Raw genomic sequence first — 25,373 nt, 5'->3', positions numbered from 1 at the left:
GCACCAGAAGAGCCCAATTTGCTTGTGGGTAGCGTGGGAAGTGACTGAAAGTGGGGCAAGAGCTGAGCAAGTAGCATTGTTTTCTCTCTGACCCCTCCCCCACATATAGTGCCACAATGCAGTTAAAACAAAGCAGGTGTGCTAAGACAAAGAAATGTGGCCCAAATGAAAGAACAGATCAAAACCCCCAAAATAGAACTAAGTGATGAAGAGACAGCCAACCTATCAGATCCAGAGTTCAAGCCACTGGTAATCAGGATGCTCACAGAATTGGTTGAGTATGTTTGCAAAATAGAGGAAAAAGTGAAGGCTATGCAAAGTGAAGTAAAGAAAAATATACAGAGAACTAACAGTAACCAGAATGAAACCAGGACTCAAATCAACACTTTGGATGAGAAGGAAGGAATAAACAGTCAATTAGAAAATAATGAAGAAACAAGAATTCAAAAAAATGAGGAGGGCCTCAGGAACCTCCAGGACAACTTTAAATGTTACAATATCTGAATCATAGGGGTGCCAGAAGAAGAGGAGGAAGAACAAGAAATTGAAAACTTATTTGAAAAAGTAATGAAGGAGAACTTCCCCAATTTGGCAAAGGAAATAGATTTCCAGGAAGTCTGGGAAGCTCAGAGAGTGCCGAAGAAGTTGGACTCAAGGAAGTACACACCAAGGCACATCATAATTACATTACCCAAGATTAAAAATAAGGAGAGAATATTAAGGGCAGCAAGAGAAAAGGAGATATTTACCTACAATGGAGGTCCCATGAGACTCTCAGCTCATTTCTCTAAAGAAATCTTACAGGCAAGATGGGGCTGGAAAGAAATATTCAAAGTCATGAAAGGCAAGGACCTACATCCAAAACTACTGTATCCAGCAAAGCTATCATTTAGAATGGAAGAGCAGATAAAGTGCTTTCCAGATAAGGTCAAGTTAAAGGAGTTCTTAATCACCAAGCCCTTACTATATGAAATGTTAAAGGGATTTATCTAAGAAAAAGAAGATTATCAAAAATACGAACAGTAAAATGACAACAAACTCAGCAACTATCAAAAACTGAATGTACCAAAAAACCCCAAAACACAAAGAACAAAGCAAATGACTGGAACAGAAACAGAATCACAGAAATGGAGATCACATGGAGGGTTATCAGTGGGGAGGAGGAAGGGGGAGAATAGGGGGGAAAAGGAACAGGGATTAAGAGGCATAATTGGTAGGTACAAGATAGATAGGGGGAGGTTAAGAATAGTACAGGAAATGGAGAAGCCAAAAAACTTATATGTATGACCCATGGACATGAACTAAGAGCAGGGGGAATGCTGCTGGGAGTGGGGTGCAGGGCAGAGGGGACTAAAAGGGAGAAAAATGGGACAACTGTAATAGCATAATCAATAAAATATGCTTAAAAATAAGAACAAGTATAAATGACCCACAGACATAGGCACAGGTTGGGGATTGGCTGTGGGAGCAGGGGTTGTGCCAGGCAGGGGAGAGCCATTGGGGAAAATTGGGACAACTGTAATAGAACAACAATAAAAAAATTAAAACAAAAAAAAAATGTATGAGTGTTTTTTTGTACTCCCAGTAGGAGTCACAAGAAAGAGAATGTCGATCTAAAGCTACCTCTAAGGAATGTTCCCATGAGCACCACCTAGAGGAAAAATGATCCCTGAAAAGAGAATATACCAAGAATCAACAGAGAAGCAGTCTCTTGTCACTTACCAACTGCTTTGTATTCCCTATTTGGCCAAGTGCATTTGTTTTACTTTGACAACTGGACAGTAAGACTCTGGAGAACAGACCTGGTTCTTAAAAATGTTATCTTCCATAGTACATATTTCATGGTTATGATAATAAATAAAGTATACTAACAGAAAGATTGTCTGGTAGTTTATGGGCATTAGTAATTTTTCATGATAATAAGCAGTTTTTTTTCCTTCATTCTAGAGTAGGTGCATACACCTTGATAGCACCAAATGAAAACAGAAGAAGTCAGATACAAAGGGGTATGTATATTTATTTAACATTCAGAAAGCTTATTTTCTTACAGCATACAATTGGTTTGCTTTGTTCTGAAGTATTTTTATTTTCTGATTTGAATATACTCACCAGATCTCATCAAGTTTTTTCTTTATTTAACTTTAACATTTTAAATTATACTTTTAAAAATTATTCTTTTGTTAATGCTTATAAATTTGTTTCTCTATGTTAATAGCAGAACTCATAGCATGCTTTGTGAAATCTCAGATTTCCGTTGGGCTTAAACAGTTTCATACCTGTTGCCAACTGACCCATTTAGTTTTCATAATGTTGGTCTGACTGCAGATATTTTTATAGGACTAGGAATACTTTTGAAATAGACAAGTTATATACTTGAAATAATAATGTAATTTGTATTTTTCTTGATATGTTTTATCTCTTCATAATGGAATTATTTTTTAAGTTTCTGTGCTCTCATAATTTTGTAGCTAACACAGTCTACTCTCAGCTATTTGTATTTGCATACAGTAGGTAAATACAGTTCACATTGTTGATAGGTTCTGCAGCTGCAAATGAAACAATGTATAGTGAAACCAATTTTACCATAGGCTACTTGATATAAACAAAAGCCAAATTCCTATGGCATCAACATTATAATGAAACAAGATTATAGGAGGAACTACTGTACTTCAATCTTCTTCTCTAGATTATAACCTGTTAGAGGACAGGGAGCATACTGTCCTCATTTCTGTGCTTATACCTAGTGGGTGTATAACATATTTAATTGATGTTGTACAGTAAAAAAAATATTGTCATTTAAAATTACAGCATTATGCATTAATTAGAGTTGGAAGGAGAACTAATAAATTTAGTTCCCAAAGAAGTTACAAAGCTTGTTCAAGTCAAGTTGTGGGACTAGTACCAGGATTCTGTGCTCTCCTATATTAGATCTTGGTGGCAAATTTAACTTAATGACTAATGATGACCACAAGGGCACAACAGGAAAGCAGCTCTGTAAAGGGTCTCCACCACACAGGTATTCTCCTGGTGGTAAAACTAGGTCAGTGCAGAATATAACAAACGTTGTGTTTGATTTAAATTCTTGAGCCTTAGTGTGGTCTGGATTTTTGAGGTATTTCAGAAGTTATTTTTCTCAAATAATTAAAACTATTATAAATGGACATTTGGAACAGTCAGGTCTAATGGGGAAATTCAGGCATGCGTTAGTACCGAACCAGTATCTTTGGCGCCCCCTGCTGTCACTCAGTGTACATTTGGGGAATGAGCACTACTGTCTGAAGTGCCAGAAAAGGGAGCAAGGTTCCCCACCTGCAGTGTAGAGCCCCCAAGCCCTATAGTTGCAGTAGGCTCGGGGAACATTTAAAATAAAGAATATGGGCACCTGGAGATATATATTTACCTATATGTGAAAAGTTCTTATTGACATGAATGTCCTAGTTTTGCACATATTCTCTAGAATAGGAAGAAAAACTAAACTTTATTTTAGTGGGAGTTCAGGTTATTTTCCAGATTTGAACCTCCTGTGCACAGAAAGTGCCACAGAGGTGGGCCCAGGGCTACTCTGAAGGGTTATTACTGAACAGTGTCTTCTTTTCCTGGATATCTCTTCCACTCATGCTTGCATGTATTTAATTGCCCTCTGATGGTTGTTTTTAATGTTTTAAAGGGACCGGTTTCCTTTTAATATTCTAATAATTGATGATTTGGTATTTCTCACTTGGTTTAGTTGCTGAGAAAGAGCTAGAGAACCTGGCAAAGTGGAAGGAGCAACATAGAGCGAAGCCAGTTCACCTGATGCCGATGCGGCTAGGTAAGTGTCTGAGTAGGGGAGGACAGGTAGTGCATGATCCTGTCAGCACCTCTCCAGGGTCTGTCTTTGAATGAATCTTACCAGTTGTTGGGTCACTGTGCTTCTTGGAATGGAATGCACTTAAAATGGAAACACTTAAGTATGCAGGTATATCATTTCTGATTTCCTGCAAGTAACAAACGTGTGATGACACAGTTATTCGAGAATAAAGTGATGACTTAATTGCCAAATAATTTAGGGCCTCTTCAGTGATCAAGGCTGAAAAAATCTCACCCAGGGCCCTGCATATGCCCTGTCATAGCACTAGTCAGGATGTGAGTACAAGCTATCACAAGCATAGTAATCATTTCACCCAGTGGTGGGTGTAACGAGAAACATCACCTCTGTGTTCATTCAGCAGATGGAGACCTTCGGGCATCTGAAGCACATGCTGCCATTGTGATGAATTGTCTGAGGTGCCTTTGCCCATGTTTGAATCTTCCAATGGGGAAGCCACCTAATGGGAATCTTCATTCAGTCCTTTCTTTCCTTTCCTTTTGTAGCAGCAGCTAAGAACATAAAGGGCTAGGCACACCATTTCTGCAGATTTAGTTAATGCAAATGTGTCAAGCATCAGGGGCTGCTTACTGCCATAATAGTTTTAGAGAAATATTTTTTTTCCAGGATATAGATAAAAATAAGGTAATTTGGAAATAATTTAATGGGGGAAAGTGATAGTATTATCACCACCCTCCCACTATATTTCATGAAAAGGGTTAATCGAGTCTCACTTTTACACTGAATGAGCCAGACTTGAGAGGTACACCAGGAAATACTTTGGTCCTGCCTAACTGGTCCTTCAGACTGGCCCTGTGGGACTAATTTTTTCCCATAGTATTTGGAGGAAATACAATCTTTTTTTTTCTTTCTCAATCAATAATGTTGTTCAGCCAATTTTGGGCATAGAACAGTGTCATTTTAGTAATCTTCAATTCTAGCTACTGGTCAAAATGGCTACTAATGGAGATTAAAACTTCTGCCACACTCCAACCCAGGGCTATTTTGGGTAGAAAGCTGCCAAAGAAATGGGGCATAGTTGAGTTTGGGGCATAGTTGGGGCATAGTTTTTCTCTGATGACTGCTCTGTTTCCAGATTCTGGCCCCTCCAGGGTCAAAGGGAAAAGGGGAGAAAAGAGAGACTAATCCCAGTTACTTCAAGTCTTGGTATGTGCTTACTGTGCATGCTTACCCCTGGGGTTCTTGGAGTTCTTCCACATCCCTCCTTGCCTGCCCTCATCTTTCACCTGGATTCTCCCGACAGAGACGATACACTTGCCTGCTGGCATGCTTGGCTTCACTATTGGCTCTTGGTAGGTAGCATCTCTTTGTGGGGCTGCATTGTTCCTCCAGGTGGTCCACAGGGGCAAGTCCCTTTCAGACAGCTTTAGGTTAACATTCTCCTTTTCGACAGTCTAGATTGGGAGTACTGGAAATACTTGTTTGTCCTTTTTCACCACAAGTTCTGGGAATAGAGGCCATTGGTCATGAAGCCACCTCTTGTAGTCAACCCACAACAGCCTTTAGGCTCTGACTTTTCTATGCCTGGGTACCCCCCTCGTCTTTTAGAGACATGGATTGAAATTTCCAAATGATTTTCATTAAACATCTCTGTTCATTATTATGTGAAGATTCCTCCTTCCCCAAACACACAGAGAAGGTGGGCTTTACAAAGGACTTTCCTCTGATTTCTACCTCCCTTTGACCTATCCAACCTTTTTAATAGGATGATGGTAGTTGCTAGTTAACATTCCCCAAACTGGTTCAGTTACCCCGCTGAAGATCCTGCTTAGGGACCCAAGTACCTCGTTTTAGAATTTGGAATAGTTGGCCCTTCTTGTCTTCAGACCTTAGCTAAAAGTGAACAGACTCATTTTGTTCATACCTAGAAATGGCCAAGAATATTTGTGCAGGAAGAGGCTGGTGGGTAGAGAAAAATTTCTAGAATGTATTAAACTTTATGATGATTTTTGAACAAAACCTATAAACACTTAAACATCTGATTTTATTAATTCATTTTTTATTTTCAGTTCTTCCCCTTTTCTTCTACCCCTTAAAGTATAGGAATAGTTTGAGAAGATAATGAAAGTGGCTGTAATATTAGATAAAAGCTTCAATGGCCCTCACTGTTCCTTTCTCTTTCCTTGATCCCCTGTGACATAGATGGAAAGGTCAAAACCAAACAGGCTTTTTATATCTTTTGGGACTCAGATGAGAAGTCTTTATGGTGTCTTTATCAGTTCAAATTTAATACTATGGTGAATGCAAATTGTTTTAATGCATCTTCTGTGACAATGAATCTTTCAGAGAACTGACACTTTTAGAGACCAAAACCCCAGAGAATTATATCAAAGGGATCTTTATAATATACACACAAGCTTGCGTAAACACTAAGAAATCTCTAAACAATAATTTGTAGATGATTATGAAGCTGCATGCTGGCCTCAAAATATTTTAGGTTTAAGAGGGAGCAGGCACATAATCTAAGGTTTATGTTTTTCTCTTGAATACCAAAAGAAAAACAATAAATAGTATAGATTGGCCATTAATTACTAACTAGAATATTTCCATTGTATTTTAAAAACTGGGTTATAAAGACTACATATTTTAGTGGCAAGAGCCTGAGGGTTTCCTAACCTTTGCCACCTGAGTACAGGGCAGGAGGGCCAGAAAAAGAAAAGCAAATGAAGCATCATTGATCATCATCTTTATTAGGTTAAGGAATGATCATACTCAAGCAGGAGGAATGTTCTAGAATTTCCTAGGGAGGCAGTATTTCTTATTATTTAGCATGGACCTTCAGGTACTATTTTAATCTAAATGAAAACCTGAATACTGACACAAATGAAAAACTTTACTAGGATTGTCCTGTTCTTTTAGGAATATGGCCTTTCTCTCTAGCTCTGTTTCTTTTTTAAGTGATTACCATTCTTTAATGTCTTGTTAAGAAAACTGGTTATATCCTTACTTCTAGAGGTATGAAAATGTTAAAGAAACTCATGGTGTTGTCTTATCATGCATTAGTTAGTTTTTGATGGCCAACATTTCAGCTGAACATTCACGTTTCAACTTTGTGACTTTATATCTTCTTTAGGTGGAAGCGAATCAGAGGCTGAAGTCAGGCAGAAACAACAACTCCAGCTGATGCAATCTAAATACCAGCAGAAGGTCAGAATCCATCTCTTTTAGTTTAATTCTGACAAGGAATTTGAACACCAGCACTTTCTAGTAACCATGAAAAAACATAGTAACTTAACCAAAAGTGTAAATCCTTTCAACCAGTTGGCAAAAGGAAACTCAAAAGCAAAAAAAATCAGGACTGAGAAGTGAAGAGATAAATATCTAGAATTTTCCTCCAAGCTATATATTAGCAGGGCCTCTGATTTAGGGATTTTTTCTACTTTCGTTAACACTACTACGTTTTGAATATTTTGATTCCAACAACACAGATTTGTTTACCCAATAACAGTCACAAAAGTAGTAAAAAAAAAATTAAGGTGCTTAGTGATTTTTTTTCAATGAACTGAGATTTATGATCAGGAAAAATGATCTGCCCACTTTTTTCCTCCCTGACCCAGAGGGTGGAGGGGTGTGCAGAGAGACAGAGAGACCAAAGAAGAAATACAAAGAGAAATTTCATAGGCAGAAGTATGACCATTCTCTGTGATCTAAGTGGCTTGAAGTCCTAGCCTATAATCATGGCGAGGTGTAGCTCAAACAATACTGGAATTTGCCTTTCATCATAATTTTGTGTTCCAGAGGTTCAGGCTGAAAAATAGTAACTGGTTTTTTTTCTTCTGTACTCTCAATACAATTTAGCTAAAAAGAGAAGAAGCTGTAAGAATCAAGAAGGAAGCTGAAGAAGCTGAAATCCAAAAAATGAAGGCAGTTCAGAGAGAAAAGGTAAGATGGTGGAGAGGATGATTAGCTAACATTTACTGAGTGTGTTTTATGTGCCAGATTCTCTTCTAGACACAGTCAACACACAAACTCATTTAATCCTTACAATAACCCTACGAAGTATATGTTATTGTTGTTACCCTATTTGAGAAATGAGGAAACTGAGATGGAGAGGGTAGATAACTTGCCCAGACCTCACAGCCAGTAAATAGAAGTGGGATTCAAATCCAGGCCAATGGGCCTCAGAGCTTGAGTTCTTAGTCACCACACTGTCTCGATTCTCAGGCGAGTTATCGAAGTAGTCACCATGTATTTGGCTATGAGCAAAACAGTTAGTAACAATGGCAATCAGTGTGCACAACCATATTTATATCCAAATTCTGACTTTCCCAGGGCGAGTGTGACAGAGGTAACCACACTCTTACTCAGAGAAGAGAAAGTGTGCCTTTGCATTTCAGTATTAGTGATATGATCTATTCAGACCTCCGAGTGTTTTTAGTGTTGATACTTATTCTGAGACTTGAGGAAATAAATCTCCTAAAAATGTTCATCTACTAGAGAAGGAAGAACATTGTGTAATTCTCCCACACCCCTTCCTCATACTTTCATTCCCCACAAAGTCCTAAACTGCAGTAAACTTGAAGTGTTGAAGGGTTAGGAGAAAGGGATTGACTCATAATACTGACTGCCAAGTATGACACCTGGTGCAGGTGTAAGTCATGGAAACGCAACTTCTGTTCCTGCTGTCTGTCTCTCTTCCCCTCCTTCTTTTCTCTTTTTCTTTTAAAGATTAACTGTTTGTCAAGATTTAAACCTGACTACCAAACAACAAATATTTTTGCCAGACTTAATGAAGTGAAAACCTGATGACTTAGAGAATGCATGAGAGTATATGAGTCTTTTCTTCCCCCGAAGAGTTCTTTACCTGAGGGTGAGCAGACTGAGTTTTTCTTGGAAGGTGTACTGTTTTGCTGTCTGATCTTGAACAGGCCATACTCCTTCCTAAACTATTGGCTTGGCCAAAAAATTCCATTGAGTTTTTTTCCATGAAAGACACATTTTTTCATTTTCACCAATAACTTTCTTGATTTGGATATTTTGAGTATGTCATCTTCTCCTGCATGGTATAATGTTGATTGTTCTTAATCATTGTCTCAGTTTTATCACTACCCCGTCATGGAGCATCATGCAGCAAGAAATCTCCAGCATGAAACTTGGCAAGCCACTTTCAACACATTTGATCAGTCACAGCACCTTCTCCATGCTTTACACAAATCTGTCTCTTTCTTTTTTTTGCATTTCAGTTGCGTTTTTACCTTTCTTGAAATAATAAAGATAATATGCCAAAATGTTGCATATTTTCTTCTATCTTCAATATTTAAATGGCTGCACAAAAACTTGTGCACAAAAAATTTTGATAAGTTTATTTTAAAAATGCACTCTGATATGACAGCTGTCACAATACAATCTAACAAAATTGTTTTTGAATGAAGTTGAAGACAACTAAGTGTTGCTAGAACCATCTTATGAAGAAAAAAAAAACAGATGAACTTTTTGGCCAACCCAATATTTCTGTAAAATGAGTCTCTAAGTCCCACCTTGTCTTCTCCCAAGGCCTAGGAACACCTGTAGATTTAGATGTGATATCTGTAGAGATGTAGGCTCTGGGGGAGGAGATGACTGGACTTACACATGTGGAACTGTAGTGTAATGCTGGAGGTGTAAGGAAAAAAGAGTATAGAAACTTTGTTTACAAAATTCAGTTGAGCAATTTGTTTCCAGCTGATGAGCTATTACACCCTTACTGAAAACATTTTTATTATAAACCTTTAAAAGCCCATCTTCCTCTTTCTTTCTACTTCCCTACACCCCACTCTTTTTTCATCCAACTCCCCCTCCCTCCACTTTCTTCTTCAAAGGCTCACACTTTGGTCTTGTGATTGTAGAGGAGTGTCTGCTTACATGGAAGAGTCTGTGTGCACTGCAGGTGGAACTAGGACAAAAAATTAAATCATTACCAGGAACTGAGTTAAGAGGCTTGCATATCCTGAAGAATTATTGTGTTGCAACCCCTTAACTTAAAAGTCACTTACTAGTTGTCATTTAATACCCATAACTGGCTGGCTTGTGGGTCATTTGTAATTCATTTCTTCATGGGTCAAATAATATATATGATTTAGATATGTAAGTGGTTGAAATGGTTTTCTTTAACATTGAGTAAAAGCAGCATTTTCCCCTTTTCAAGTGATACCATAACACTAGCTGCTCAGTAGTCACCAGCTATAGAAATCTTAATTGGGTTGGCTTTTCTAATATGATAACTGTAATAATTATTGGTATAAATTTGTTTGAAAGTGAGAGATAGGAAGACAGAGTATGTAGATCCTTTCCATTCAAAATGTGGTCCCTGAACCAGTAGCACTGGCATCACTTATTAGAAATGCAGAATCAAGAGCCCACCCCAGACCTTCGGAACCAGAATCTGCATTTTAACAAGCTCCCCACATGATTTTTCGTACATAAACATTGCAGAGCAGTGATCTAAACTACCTTACCAGATAGTGAGCAGCCTACCTTGGTCCTTCCACAGACTTGATTTCTCGGGCTAATTGGCCAGCACTGCCACCATGACCCAGCTCTTCCTGTACATAAATCTGTGGCTTTTCACACTAAATGTGAGCCTATTTAGTAGCGTGTATCATAAAAGAAAAATGAACATTAGCTATCTAGAAATGGCATACTTCACATTGCCAGTATGAAAATGGCCAAGAGAGGCGATAATGGCTGTGCTTATAGAGCATTTATTCTTTAAAATGCACAGTAAACACACACAGACATCAGCTTGAAAAATACTGCCCTCCTCCCCAGGTAGATGGCCGCTGTCCAGGAACTCTGAGCCCAGTAGAATCCATGCAGCCTGTTGCCACCTAAGAGCCTCTACCTTGGCCTCTGGTCTTACCACCCCGCACCCCTTCAGTTTTCCATGGGTCTCTCTCTGGTCAGTCAGCACCTGTGTGTGGATGAGGGGAGAGTAAACTGCATTCTCTGCCAGCACATGTTCTTCGATTCTTAATAAGCACAGGGGTATGAAGGGCAGCCAGCTCTTTAGCATCTGGTCAGGTCAGTGGGATCCAGGAGGAGTTAATGCTATAGATGAAGGGGTGATTTGGGAGGGCACTGGTATGCCTCAGTCAAGCAAGTATTCCCTATGCTAAAGCATGTTGGTGTTATGTAGACTTCTCCAGGTGTGCTGGAGCTTCCTCTTACTGGTTCATGAGACTGGATTGTTACATTTCAGGATTTTTTTCAAACTAGTTAACTTTATGCTGGGAGCTTCATACTGACCATGTGGGAGTATTTTCACCATGGAATCAGTAAATAATTTTTTTACAGACTTCCATAATGCCCATAAATCAACCTCCTCTCCTCCTCCCTGCTGCAACAGGTTGTTAAGTTTATCAGCATGCCACTGCTTAGCCCTAACAGGTTTTCCCTCACCCTCCCCTACCATCCACATTTCAAAGCCAAGCCTCAGGGGTCTAGGAGAGCAAGGATTTTGTGAAGTATCTGCCATATTATGTGTCCAATACTTATTGATTTATAAACAGATTTAACCCATGTGGTAGGCAGAATAATGCCTCCTCCCTGCCCCATTCACATTCCAATTCCTGGAACCTAGGACTGTATTATGTTACATGGCAAAAGGGGGTTAAGTTTGCAGGTGGAATTAAGATTGCTAATGGACTTACTTTCAAAAGGGAAGAGTAGCCTGCATTATCCAGGTGTGTCCAATGTAATCACAAGGGTCCTTGAATTGGAAGAGGGAGGTAGAGGATTGAGAGCATGAAGAAATGGTAGCAGGAGAAAAAATTAGCCTGCCATTGCTGGCTTTGAAGATGAAGGAAGATGCCGCTATCTAAGGAATGTGGGAGATCTCTAGAAGGTAGAAAAGGCAAAGAAATAGATTCTCCCCTGCAGCCTCCAGAAGGAATGCAGACCTGCTGAAAACTTGATTTTAGCCCAGTGAGGCCCATGTTGGACATCTGCCCTCTAGAACTGTATGATTATTAATAAATTTTTGTTATTTTAAACCACCATGTTAGGGGTAAATTTTTACAGCAGCAGCAGAAAGTTAACACATGCATGTGGCTTTATAATGATGTATAAATGTCTCTTCCTACACATTTATAAAGCAGAGAAAATATCTCTAAAATATTTAGAACATCAGAGTGAAAGAAAGTTATTAAAAATAATAAAACAGCAGCATACCAGATGTAAGTGCTTTCTTTGCCACTGGATTTTACAGCATATGTAAACAAGTTTTCATAAATCCTCACAGCAGGCGTTTCACTAGAATTTAGTGCTGCAGAACTGAACCTCCACCCTGCTTTCCCCTCAGAATCATGTTGGAGAATTAACTAATAACTTGATATTTTCAACTTTCATAATATCCACACACTTAAAAAGAAAAAACCTTCCAATTCTATGCCAAAGACCCTCCCCACCTCCTGGGTTCATCTTATTCCACCTTGAGCTACTAGTGCTTGAAATAATACACAGTGCTATATAGTTTACAAATACTTCATTTAATTCTTCCAATCTCTTGGGGTAGCATAACCTCAGAAAGAGCAGGAAAACAGCTAGAAATATGAGTGGCATCCAAAGCCTTTCCTTGCTCTTTTCAATATACCATAAAGTCGTAAAGCTGATCAAGTTATTTGGAGCACTGGAGGTCACGGTGTTTTGTACAGATACTGTGAAGTGTTTTTATTTTTAATGCTATAAAGTGAAGTAGGAACTCACCAGGAGGAAAAAAGGTATACAAATTAGATGCAGAGATGCATACATATACATATTTTTAAGGAATCACATTTGTTACTTGGTCTAGGAAACTGGTAAGTAGAAAGGGCTGAAGGCTTAAGAATAATTTATGGGTAAAACTCAACATTGAAAAATTTATTTCAACATTGTTTTTATAAACTAGAAATATGTCCATTTCTGAAAACTTTCAAGGAGTACCAATATTTCCCAGAAATATGGTCCCTACATCATACAATTCTTTGTGAATGCATTGGTATGGGGCATTACACAATGGGGCATTACAGGGCATTTCTGGTTGTTGAAATGCTGTTGGACCCCATTAATTAATCTCATAGAGTTGGGATGTTAATGATATGTCTGCATTGCAGATGTAGTACTAAGAAGGTACGCTGTTAGTTTCTCTATGCTTCACTTCATCTGTAGATTGAGTGTAATAATATCTAATAATGGGACTGGTAGGCAAAGCAATTTGTAAACACTCATTGAGGGTGCCCTAACCTAATTAATTATGCACGTAAAGAAGGTCCTTAACACTACCTCATTTGACTCTGTTATATCAAACTCTTGTGTGGAGAGCAGGCAGAGGTGATTATTCTTATTTTACATGCAAATTAATTGACTCAGTTATGTCATTTCCACCAAGACCATGTGAATAAGGTTGCTGGAGAGGAAAAACAAAAAAACACTCATGCATTTTTTCTGGCCACACTAAATTTTTGAACTTCCTTTTCAGCTGGGTCTTTAACAATGCCTGACATTTCTCCTTTGCAGTCTAGGCCTGTCTCTATTTACCAAGATTCCTCCCTTCACCTTTTTAAATCCTCTTCCTTCTTTTTTATCTCAACTCTTAACTTCTCGGAAGTAAAGGCCATCAGGCCATAAGTACCTTTATTTTTCTGTTTCCTTATTCTCCCTTTGCTATTTGTACCCTACCTCATCTCAAGAAGAAAAAGAAAATGCTTTTCTTTGCTGCTGTAATGAATTCTGCCACCTGTGCTTACCATCTCATCTCAATTCCATCTTCTCGGGAACCTTACTATTCTGTCATTAAGTCCCCTTTTCTCCTGTCACTCTCTCAATTGTTTATTTTTATGATCTCGTAATATAATCATAATCAAGTCTCTCATCTTAAAAACAAGTGTCTCTATTCTCATTTGCTTTCTTTTTTAAATTTAATCTTTATTGTATATTGTTTTTATTACCATTTAGTTCCCTTACACCCTCTCCCCCAGCAATCACCACACTGTTGTCCATTTATATGAGTCATTTTTTCTTTTTTTCCCAATCCCTCCATCTCTTCACATACCCCCTCACTGGCTGTCATCCTACTCTCCATCTATGAGTTCCCATTTTACTTGCTGGTTCTGTTTGTTCATTAGGTTCCTCTTATAGGTGAGATCATTTAGTATTTGTCTTTCACTGCCTGGCTTATTTCACTTAGCATAATGTTCTCCAGATCCATCCATATTATCGCAAATGGTAAAATTTTCTTCTTTTTTTTATGGTTGAGTGGTATTCCATTGTGTAAATGTCCCATAGTTGTTGTATCTACTCATCTACTGATGGACACTCGGGCTGCTTCCATATCTTAGTGATTGTAAATAATGCTGCAATTGCTGCACTGAGTGCTTATGTCCTTTTGACTTAGTGTTTTGGGTTCCTTCCAATGTATTCCCTGGAGTGGGATCACTGGGTGAAAAGGCACATCCATTATTATTTTTTTTGAGGTATCTCCCTACTGCTTTCCACAGTGGCTACATTAGTCTGCATTCCCACCAACAGTGCAAGAGAGTTCTCCTTTCTCCACGTCTTTGCCAGCACTTATTGTTTGTTGATTTATTGATGAAAGCCATTCTGACAGGTCATTGTGGTTTTCATCTGCATTTCTCTGTTTAGTGATGTTGAGCATCTTTTCATATGTTTATTGGCCATCTGTGTGTCCTCTTTGGAGAAGTGTTTATTGACGTCCTTTGCCTGTTTTTCAATTGGGTTGTTTGTTTTTTTGGTGTTGATCTTTGTAAGTGCTTTATAAACTTTGGATATTAACCTCTTATTAGATGTATTAGTAAATACGTTCTCCCATTCTGTGGGTTGTCTTTCTATTTTGTTGATTTCCTTTGCTGTGCAAAAACTTTTTAGTTTGATGTAGTCCCATGTGTTATTTTTTCCTTTTATTTTCCTTGCCTGGGGAGATACATCTGATAAAATGTTGCTGTGAGTGATGTCTGAGATTTTGCTGTCTATGTTTTCTTCTAGGATTTTTATGGTTTCGGATCTAACATTTAAGTCTTTGATCCATTTTGAATTTATTCTTGTGTGTGGTATAAGAAGATTGTCTAGTTTCATTTTTCTGAATGTATCTGTCCAATTTTCCCAATACCATTTATTGAATAAATTATCTTTAGCCCATTGTCTGTGCTTGCTTCCTCTGTCGAATACTAATTGACTGTAGAGATGTAGATTTATATCTGGGCTCTCTATTCTGTTCCATTGATCTATATGTTTATTTTTATGTTAGTACCATGCTGGTTTGATTACTATGGCCTTATAGTGTAGTTGATATTAGGCATAATGATTCCTTCAACTTTGTTATTTCTCAGGATCGCTGTTCTTGGGTCCTTGCCTTTATATACTTCTTCCTTGGTGGGCTGGCTGAATTTGCCTTCTGCCTCTAGTACTTCACTTGTATTGATCTAGCCAAAATTACCAATGGTGCTCTTAATCCAAAAACTGAATGGAGACTCTTTAATTCCTAACTTATTGAAACTCTTTGTAATGTTGTAACAATAAAAAACTGTGTCCTCTAAATTCCATCCCTCTAGAATGCTTCTGGGTTCTTTTTCTTGTTTTTCTACTATTGATGTTCTATCAGGTCCCATCCTTTGGTCTTCTCTAATATCCTTGTGCATATACTGCCCTATTCTTAAGTGAAAGCCCCCATATTTCCACATTCCCACACTTAAGGATTTAGTTATTATGTATGCTGATGATTTCTGAAATCCATATCATAGGCCAGACCATATTTCTAAATCCCAGGACCAGATATTTTACTGTATGCTTGCTATTTCTCTCTAGATCACATGTGGCAAACACAAGGCCTGCAGGCTGAATCCGGCCCTCCACCTTGTTTTCTCTTGCCTGGCACATTGTTTCTACCCAGCAGCAGCCCCGAGCTCTTGCTTAACTATTAAGGAGTAGTTACATTGACACAGTCCTAAAATTACATTCGGCCCTTTGAAGGCAACTGTGAAGCTGATGTGGCCCCCAATGAAAATGAGTTTGACACCCCTGCTCTAGATGTTCCACAAACATCTCAAATCTAATAGGTGCAAAACTGATCTCATATATTCATTCTGATGCTCTTAAATGATATTCATCCTGCACTCTCTCTTCTTTCCTTACTTATCCTATATCAATATAGTTATACCTTCTGTTATTTCATTTTCCCTCCTGTTATAATATTTCTATCCCCTACACTTTTCTGTGATGCTTTCAGAGTGAGTTGTTTACTTTCGTGCTTAAAATAATATAATGGCTTATCATTGACTTTAATGAGGTCAAGACTCTTTTTACTTGGCATGCAAATTCCTTTATAATTGCTCCTTTTTACTTCCTCAACCTTAGCTTCCACCCATCTCACTACAAACCCCTTTGAATTAATCCAGGAGCTTCTTGAATATGGCTGAACTGGAATATTCTCTCAGGTCTTTGTACATTGAAAATACTGTAAGCTGTGGGAATACCCTCCTTCTATCCAGGACCACTGCCAGTCCATCACTGCCTTTGTACAAATTAGAAATGATTCTCCATCCAGGCAATTAGTTCTGTGGGTATGCAGATTGGTGATAGATGGTACCTTTGTGAGAAATAGAAGAAGACACCTCTGCTGTGTTGAAGCATCCCATTCTGGGATACAAGGCTTGGTGAGCTGAAAGCTGACTTTTTTTCAACCTTTCCTATCCTCTCTGCTTGGCCCCCTTAGGCAATGAGGGAGCCAATGGAGTAAGTAGTCCTACTCCCATCATCCCCTTCTCCTCCTGGAAAGCTATTACTTGTTTAAGATTGGTCTCTATGTAGAATTTCTACCTCTCATTAGACCTATGGTTCTCATCCTCTTATTTGATCACCAGTCCCTTGGGGAATGAATCTGAAGAAAGCTATGAGTCCACTCTTGGTAAAAATGAACATGCTCCTAACATATAGCTCACCCCTGAACCCGAGGTTAGAGAGCACATTCCAAGGGTCATTCAGCCCCTTGGTTGTCATGCCAAGGATGCAGTCTGACACTTAGTTGGTACTAAATGAACATTTGTGGAACTGTTGAGAGCATTTCCTGACAGCCCACTTCCATGCATGTGCTGTGTTCATATTGCACTATTTGCAAACCTCTATCTTCTAACATATTTTATATATTGTCATCATTGCTTTCTTGTCTATGTCCATAGCTAGCTTCTGTTTTCCAGAGTAGTCACTGCTCTGTTCACATCTGCATTCCTAGTTTCTAACACAGTATAAGAATATAATAGGTATTTCATAAATTTTTGTTGAGATTCAATGATATTAAGTGACTTAAGGTCACCCTGTCAGTGATAGTGAACTTAAAGCTCATTCTATAATCTTTCCTTCTGGATCTCATGTTATTAGATATTTTAAATTCTGCATTTGTATATATATGTGCAAGTTGTTTGGGTGACTCCTTAACTGACTGTTAAGTAGAAAGAGATAAAGTCTGAGATCCAAGTATTTGGGTACATATACATTGGTAGGTATTGGATACAATTTTTCAAATATTCCAGTATTGCAAAAATACTTTACCACAAGCTTCTAAGGAATAAGCAGACCTTTGCTGGATGAAATTTAGCTACTGTTTTCATGAGATGAATTCGGTGGTACTCTATTAGTGAAGAGAGTAAAACCACTTTTTAATTTCTGATCTTGCTAAAGGAACCCAACCTTCGTCTCTAGGTGCTTGTCTTTTTGCCTCATTATTCTCAAAGTGGCATTACTAATACTGGTTTAAGCAATACCTACTGCTTGCTGGCTGTGTCTTAACATTTTTTCCCCTCACAGATGTAGGGAGCACATCATAATTGATCACTTTTGGTTTCATGAATCAGGTTTTTTTTCTAGATTAGGATCACATTTATTTGGGTTTATAATTCCAAAACACTGGAATTAATTCATGTTGGTTCTAGTAAATTTCCTTTGTATTTTTCTGAAACTGAAATCATCTACTTTGCCTTTCAAACAGGACTACTGAATAGTTCTGTGTGAGTGAAGAGCTTTATACAAATGAAAAATATGAATAATTTCTGCCTCTCTTTGAAAGGTGAAGCCAAACTTACATCAGGGTTTGGAAGTGATGGTTTCCATGAGTTCCTTTTCACACTTCTTCATGCTGGGCAAATCTGGTTCTTCTTAAATCAAATCCAGCTGCTCATGTCTCCTTAGATTCATTGAAAACTTCACGTCTCTCCTGTGCTGTAGAACATGTTTCAAGTACCCATTAACTTTGTTGTCCAGGAATTTTACGTGTTTTTTTAGGCAAGTTTTTAAAAAATGAGAGTTGTGTCATAGTGAATAAAAAGCAACTCTTCTGAGTTATTAAATTGGATTAAAATATGCCAGAGCCATGGTGACAGTAATATTAAATAGGAAATTTTTTGTCTCTAATAAGCAACTTATAATAAAAAAGAGAGACCTCTTTTCTATTTAAGTGGATGGCTTTTTAATGACCTTATGCTGTTCAGTCTCTCAGCAGCTTTAAGTGTCTGATTCTAAGTCAGAAGGGAATTGGGTTGGTTTATTGAAAAGTCTTTTCCTGAATGTGTTAGTATATATAAATATTGTGTAAACTATTTAACCATTTATTATAATTTTAACATACTTGGTGTAGAAATTTCATGTTTCTCTAAGAACATTTTGAAAACCCTGCTTAAAATATAAATGTTGCTGTTGTTTGAACTAAGGAATATAAATGTGAAATGGGGAGTCTGAGATTATCTGATCAAGCTGAAAGCAGGGAGTCAATGAAATAACTTGGGGCTCCTGAATTTCACTGCAGTGCCCGGGGGCTGTGAGCGGGATACTGCCTTGGAATCCCTGGTAGGTACCATATTAGACCATTGAGGCCAATTAAGCCTAAGGGTTTTAGCCCTTGGGCAACTTTAATATCATGACTCATTTGTTTCCCTAATAAATTACAATTTTATATTTGAAATTTCAGAGTGAAAAACTAAAGGAGAAAAAAAGACTTCAAGAAAACCTCAGAAGAGAAGCATTTAGAGAGCATCAGCAATAGTAAGTTTATGTTTTCAGGACTTTGTACCTTTATAGGCATATTATTCATTCTGCTTTTTAGTTCTAGGTGATGCTAACTTTTCCAGTCCTCTGGTATTGGATAATTGGCTATTATATTAATTATGTAATTGAACTCCATTCTGTAAGTGAGATTCTAAGGTTAGAAACATTTGTGTTCACCAATGTCTTTTTTAGTCAATTGATTAGAAATAATACTGCTAAACTTGAGGAATTCTTCATTATAAATCACTTGAAAGACTTGATTCTTTGGAGATTTAGGGTACTTCTGGTTATACTGACTTCCAAAACACTCACATAAGGAAGAAGGTGTTTGAAAAAAAAGTACCCATGCAGAATCTAAACTAACTAGAAATTAACCTAATGGATTGGGGAGTATTCCACACATGTGTTTTCATAGACAACAATTGAGAAAGTTTTTAGCAATTATTGGCAAAACTGCAAATTAGTGGTCATACACCAAGGTACTTTTTTCCAGTGTGATTTGTGAATTACAGCAGTTAACATGTATAGTACAACTACTCTGTGCTTTATAATTAGGTAATGTACTCTGTTACACAGACTTTAAAGATAAGCTGGTGTGCTAACTCTATGTATTTAGATTATCTGCACATTGCTTAAAAGATTAAACAAAACCAAAGGAACATATCTCTGGCCCAAGGTTAATTCCAAAAGGAGTGGAATTAAAGCCAAGCAGATCTGAGTTCAAAGTCTTATTGCAGTTCTCAGATGTGACCTTGGACAAACTACTAAACCTCTTTGAACTTCAATTTTCTTAAAAAATGGGGATAATAATCTTCCCCATAGGCAATTTGTAAGGATTAAGTAAGATATCATCTGTAAAGGTCACAAAGGTGCCTGAATATTATAGGAACTTGAAATTAAACTTTTAATAGAAGTCCTTGTTCAATGGATCAGACAACTTTCATTTTGCCAGGACTGTATGAGATTTCTGGCCCACGAGACCTAGTCATTTACCTTCCATTTTCATGTGGATTGTTCTCTGACTCCCACCTCTTTTCTCTTCCCATCATTGTACCTCCTTTGCAGAATTTGAGGAGTGAGCATTTATAACACCCTAAATCATGCTCATCCTGTAAATACAGAGTGTTCTGGTTTTCTGATTCCACTGAAATTATCCTGCCTCTATTGTAAGCAGTTCTTTCTTGCTTTAACAATCAGACGTAGAAACTGGAAAGGAAGTTTTTCAGCTCTTCACTTTGCCCCTAAGCAAGTAGGTACTTGGCCTGTGCTACCCAGACTAGAAAATGAGTGGGAGATGATATGGGGTTGGATGAAAGGGGGATGAGTGCCATTCTCCTCTCTAAGTTAAAAGTAACATTACTCTTATTTGAATCATAACAGCCATAGCCTGTCTTTCCCTACTCCTCTTCTAAGGCAGGCATGGGGAGGCGGGTGTTATTGAGGGAGTGATGGGAAGCTAAACACCAGAAATTCTCTCTCTTACAGAGACAGCAGGAGGGAGGCAATAAATTAAGGCCATTACTGTATTACTGAGCCCCATTCATGGGTAGAGAATGGATGAGAGTTTAATTCTAGGCCAGCCAGAGCAAGAGAAAGAGATAAGGAACTACCAGGAGGCAATTGTAGCCTAGAGATAAAAGAATAACAAATATATTTATCCTGTGGCATCCTAGTTTTACACTGTAAAAAGGAGGCTTTTAGGCACAGGACTGAGAAGTTGAATGAGCCCATTTTCTGGAGTTTTAAACATGACAAGGTCAAGGATGAGAGAGAACTTTGAAGGACATGCAGATTGTGTGCCATTCAATCTCCTTTCTTTCATAGTCTTCCAGCTTCTTGAATTTGTGTTTTACTAAATGCTAGAGATCAATCATCTTTTTGTCTGTGAAAAAAAAAAATGTTTTAACCTCAGCTACTTCACAACTTTCAGTGGAGCTGAATCCAATTACACGCACATTTCACTCTTGATCTTTCTTTTGCTTATCCTGAAAGTCCCAGTTAACCAGGAAAGAGAGAAGTTGGCTAAAAATGAGAAGCATCTGAAATTGATTTTTATAGCCTATTGAAAAATACAAGAAGTATTATGAGTTTTTTTTAAAACTTTAGCTTTTGAACTACTTTTGAAATTAAAAGACCATTAGTTCATGAAATGAATGGCCATTATATAGTTAGAAATATGAAAGGGACTTCTTCAAAAAGATGGATCCTTGATTACAAGCCTTGGTCATACCTTCTTAGAGTGAGTTTATGGGGCAAAAATTGTCTAGAAGAGCTGTTAGAATTTTAATAGCACAAAGATTTCACCAGACCAAACAGGCTGGTCTCCATCTCTCTCCCCATACCCCAAAATTAGATTCTCCTGAAGCAGTTGAACCAAAAAACACAAAATAGAGACACAATTAAGAAAAAATTTTAACTAGTCAATACCTCATGTCCTTGCCAGTTTCAGCATGCTGTTGCTGTGATATGTGGTTCAATGAGCAGACCAGGAAAGTTTTTTTTCTTTCTGTAGAGAAGGTAAGCATGGATTGAGCAGACCGTAAATCTAAGCTGCTAGAGAAAATGCTCACAATAGCATCTTGGGGCACCACCAGGAGAATCCTAATGTGCTTGCTCTGAGCACCTCATTCGTGACTTCGTTCATTTGCTTCGGATTATTTTTAGTGTTGTCAATTATTTGGCTAACAGGCAGAAAACTAGGCTTTTATTGACATCCAAAGGGACTCTCCTGAGTGTAATAATGAAGGCAGTTTATTGAATGCCTGTGAGGTTGTTTCCTAATTGTACGCATTAATCCGCCCAGGCAGGCTGGCTGAAAATACCCCAGCAGATTGCACGTGCAGATGGAGCACCCAGGATTGTTGTTATGAGAAGACCTCTGGAATACACTTCTGCAGTGCTGTCTTTTCCTTAAAAATTGAATGACTGATTATTTCAATTGGCAGCTGAGAGCAGACCAGATTAATGGTGCATTAAGTCTGCTACTCTGGCTGGGGACAGACTCAAATTTCACAATTCAGTGTTTGTTCTAGAATTCTTGAGCATGAAGGTGAAGGGTAGAAATTGACATCTAACCTTGGTGTAGTTTTCACTGTTATTTTTACTCTCTGTTTTTCCTACTTGTAAAAAGTCAAATGTGATACTTTTCAGAATGGCATTTTTTATTAATATTACTGGTTGATATGAGTGTTTGAAATAACAGATAATAAACCCTTTGTTGTGTTTTTTTTAATATCAAAGGGAGGATGTTGTGATTTATGTTATTTAAAACATTGAATAAAATCTCAGCATTTCCTGGCTGGTGTACCTCAGTGGATTGAGCACGGGGTGGGAACCAAAGTGTCCCAGGTTCGATTCCCAGCCAGGGTACATTCCTGGGTTGCAGGCCATAACCCCCAGCAACCACACATTGATGTTTCTCTATCTCTATCTCTATCTCTATCTCTATCTCTATCTCTATCTCTATCTCTATCTCTATCTCTATCTCTCTCTATCTCTATCTCTATCTCCCTTACTTCCCTCCCTAAAAATAAATAAATAAAATCTTTAAAAAAAAAAAATCTCAGCATTTAAAATTTTAAATGGTAATTTATTTTGAGGGCTATAGTCATCTTTCTAATCATTTTGTTTTCTTTTGATGAATGTAGAGACAAGTTTAAATTTTGAGCCTATTTAACTGATGGGGGGTGCCTGGGTAGGATGCATGGGGTAGTTAGGTGCATTTTGTGTGTGGGTGTCAGGAAAAACAATGTTTTTTTAAGGATTTACTGAAGAGCAGAGAATTGGGTAGCTTTTGAACATTTAAAATGTTAATTAATATTTAATAACCATTTAAAGTATATTTTATTGATTATGCTATTACAGTTACCCCACTTTTGTCTCCCTTTATTCCCCTCCACCCTCCACCCACCACCTTAGTTCATGTCTACAGGTCATACATTTAAGTTCTTTGGCATCTCCATTTCCTATACTATTCTTAACCTCCCACTGTCTATTTTGTACCTATCAATTTATGCTTCTATTCCATGTACCTTTTCCCCCTTTCTCCCCCTTCCTTCTCCCATGGCTAACCCTCCATGTGTTCTCCATTTCTGTGATTCTGTTCCAGTTCTAGTTGTTTGTTTACTTGTTTTTTTTTTTTAGGTTCAGTTGTTGATAGTTGTGTTTGTTGACTTTTTACTGTTCATAGTTTTGATCTTCTTTTTCTTAGATGCATCCCTTTAACATTTCATATAATAAGGACTCTGTAATGATGAACTCCTTTAGCTTACCTTATCTGGGAAGTGCTTTCTCTGCCCTTCCATTCTTAATGATAGCTTTGCTGGATAGAGTAATGTTGGATGTAGGTCCTTGCTTTTCATGACTTTGAATACTTCTTTCCAGTCCTTTCTTACCTGCAAAGTTTCTTTTGAGAGTCATATGACAGTCTTATGGGCACTCCTTTGTAGGTAACTTTCTGCTTTTCTCTTGCTGCTTTTAAGGTTGTCTATCTTTAACCTTTGGCATTTTAATTATGATGTGTTTTTGTGTGGACCTCTTTGGGTCCAACTTGTTTGTGACTCTCTGTACTTCCTGGATTTGTATGTCTATTTCCTTCACCAGATTGGGGAAGTTTTTTTATTATTTTTTAAAATAAATTTTCAATTTCTTGTTCTTTCTCCTCTTCTTCTGGCACCCCTATGATTTGGATATTGGCACTTTTGGAGATGTCCCAGATTCTTCTTATTCTCTCCTATTTTTTTTTAAAGATTTTATTTATTTATTTTCAGAGAGGAAAGGGAGGGAGAAAGAGGGAGAGAGAAACATCAATGTACAGTTGCTGGGGGTCATGGCCTGCAACCCAGGCATGTGCCCTGACTGGGAATCAAACCTGCGACACTTTGGTTTGCAGCCCGCGCTCAATCCACTGCGCTACACCAGCCAGGGCTCTCTCCTAATTTTTTAAGTTTCTGTTTCTACATTCTGTTCTAGTTGATTGTTTATTTCTTCCTTATATTCTGAATCATTGATTTGAGCCTTGGCTGCCTTTTCTTCACTGTTGTTTCCCTGCAGATTTTTCTTTATTTCACTTAGTCTGGGCTTCATTTCTTCCTTTATGCTTTTGCCTTATTCAGTACGTTCTCTGTGTATCCTTATTACCAGTGTTTTGAACTCTGCATCTGATAGGTTGGCTATCTCCCTTTTGCTTAGTCTTTTTCTTGGAGTTTTGTTGTTCTTTCATTTGGGCCATATTTCTTTTTCTCTTTGATTTGGCAGTCTTCCTGTGTTTGCTTCTGTGTATTAGGTGGAGCTGCTTTGACTCCCTGTCTTAGCACAACTGTTAAGTTGTATGGGACAGAACTTTAGGTATTTCCCAGGGTGGGGAAACCTGCTTCATTGCTTTGTGGCTCTGTATGTGGGAAAGGTGGTAGAGAGGGGAAAATGCCACTGAAGCATGCTTGGCACTCATCCAATTTCCAGTCACTTCACCCACTTCCCATATGCAGCTGTCTCTCCTCTAGCTGCTGCCCCAGTGGTGGTTCCCAGAGTGGGTGGGTTTGCTTTTGATTTAGGACCACGTGGGCCCTTTAAGTAGCCTTTCCTGAGAGACTGGTAGTTTCTTCTGCCAACCCAACCCCCATGGGTTTTTATAGCCAGAAGTTATGAGGCTTTATTTTTTGGCAGTGGAACCCTGCGCCTTGCAGTCTGGCCTAGGGCTTGAATTGCTCACTGCCAAGGTATCTCTCCCATTTTTATCCACCACATGTGAATGTGAGACTGCCTGTTCTGCTGACAACCTCAATCACTGTTCCTGCCTTGCTGCCACCACACCATGTCCTCTCTACTCTGGCTTCCCATCTCTGCCCCTCCTCGTCTGGATGAATGTTTCTACTTTAAATTCTTAGTTGTGAGTTTTCCATACAGTTTGATTTTCTGGCAGCTCTGGGTGGGGTTTTTTTTTGGTTGCTGTTTGTTTGTTTTTTTGAGGCTTGTTGTGAACCTTCTTATGGTTGTGCAAGGAGGTGGAGCATGTCTTTGCATGCCTCTATCTTGACTGGAAGTCCCCCAGGGCTCAGTTCATAAAACCCCAGTTTTAAAGAGCTCTTAGGACTGAGCTCTTTTCAAAATAGGACATTCCTATTTCTAAATTGTCAAGTGCCACCTTGTGCTTAGCCTGTCAATTATAATGTTGGGAAATTTTCTTCATTTCTGCCACTGGAACCATGCATCTCCTTGTTTTCCATTTGAATAATAGTGTGATTAGTTCCTAGTAGGCACATCTTTATCTATTTTAGTTGTTTATAGCTGAGGATCTAGACAGGTATGCTGAATATGCATACTTAGGCCTCATGTTTGCCTTCTAATATGCTCACAACACTTCTAATGCCCTTCACAGGAGCTTCTGGAAGACAGTTAAGGGCTAAATTGATCCCTTATCCATATGGTAGACTTAAATCCAACCTCACATTTTATAGTCCAAGTAAGGTGAATCAAAAGTTATCCTTTTCATAACTTTCTATCT

The 25,373-nt window shown here is 38.2% G+C and overlaps 1 protein-coding gene across 3 annotated transcripts in view; it reads left to right on the top strand.

The window, feature by feature from the left end:
• The window catches only part of EPSTI1 (epithelial stromal interaction 1), a 121,475-nt gene that overhangs the window by 18,571 nt on the left and 77,531 nt on the right, over nucleotides 1–25,373 (top strand). For all 3 annotated transcript variants that reach the window (XM_036011328.1, XM_036011329.1, XM_028526716.2), the window contains exons 2-6: nucleotides 1,948–2,006; nucleotides 3,728–3,811; nucleotides 6,942–7,015; nucleotides 7,667–7,750; nucleotides 18,795–18,868. In XM_036011328.1, coding sequence (XP_035867221.1) covers nucleotides 1,948–2,006; nucleotides 3,728–3,811; nucleotides 6,942–7,015; nucleotides 7,667–7,750; nucleotides 18,795–18,868 — 375 coding nt within the window. The remainder of the gene's footprint in view (nucleotides 1–1,947; nucleotides 2,007–3,727; nucleotides 3,812–6,941; nucleotides 7,016–7,666; nucleotides 7,751–18,794; nucleotides 18,869–25,373) is intronic.

The sequence above is a fragment of the Phyllostomus discolor genome, chromosome 11 (assembly GCF_004126475.2).
Source record: "Phyllostomus discolor isolate MPI-MPIP mPhyDis1 chromosome 11, mPhyDis1.pri.v3, whole genome shotgun sequence".
In the NCBI taxonomy this organism is placed as follows: domain Eukaryota; kingdom Metazoa; phylum Chordata; class Mammalia; order Chiroptera; family Phyllostomidae; genus Phyllostomus; species Phyllostomus discolor.
Note: the sequence above shows the minus strand (reverse complement) of the source record. Positions and strands in the feature narration are given on the sequence as shown.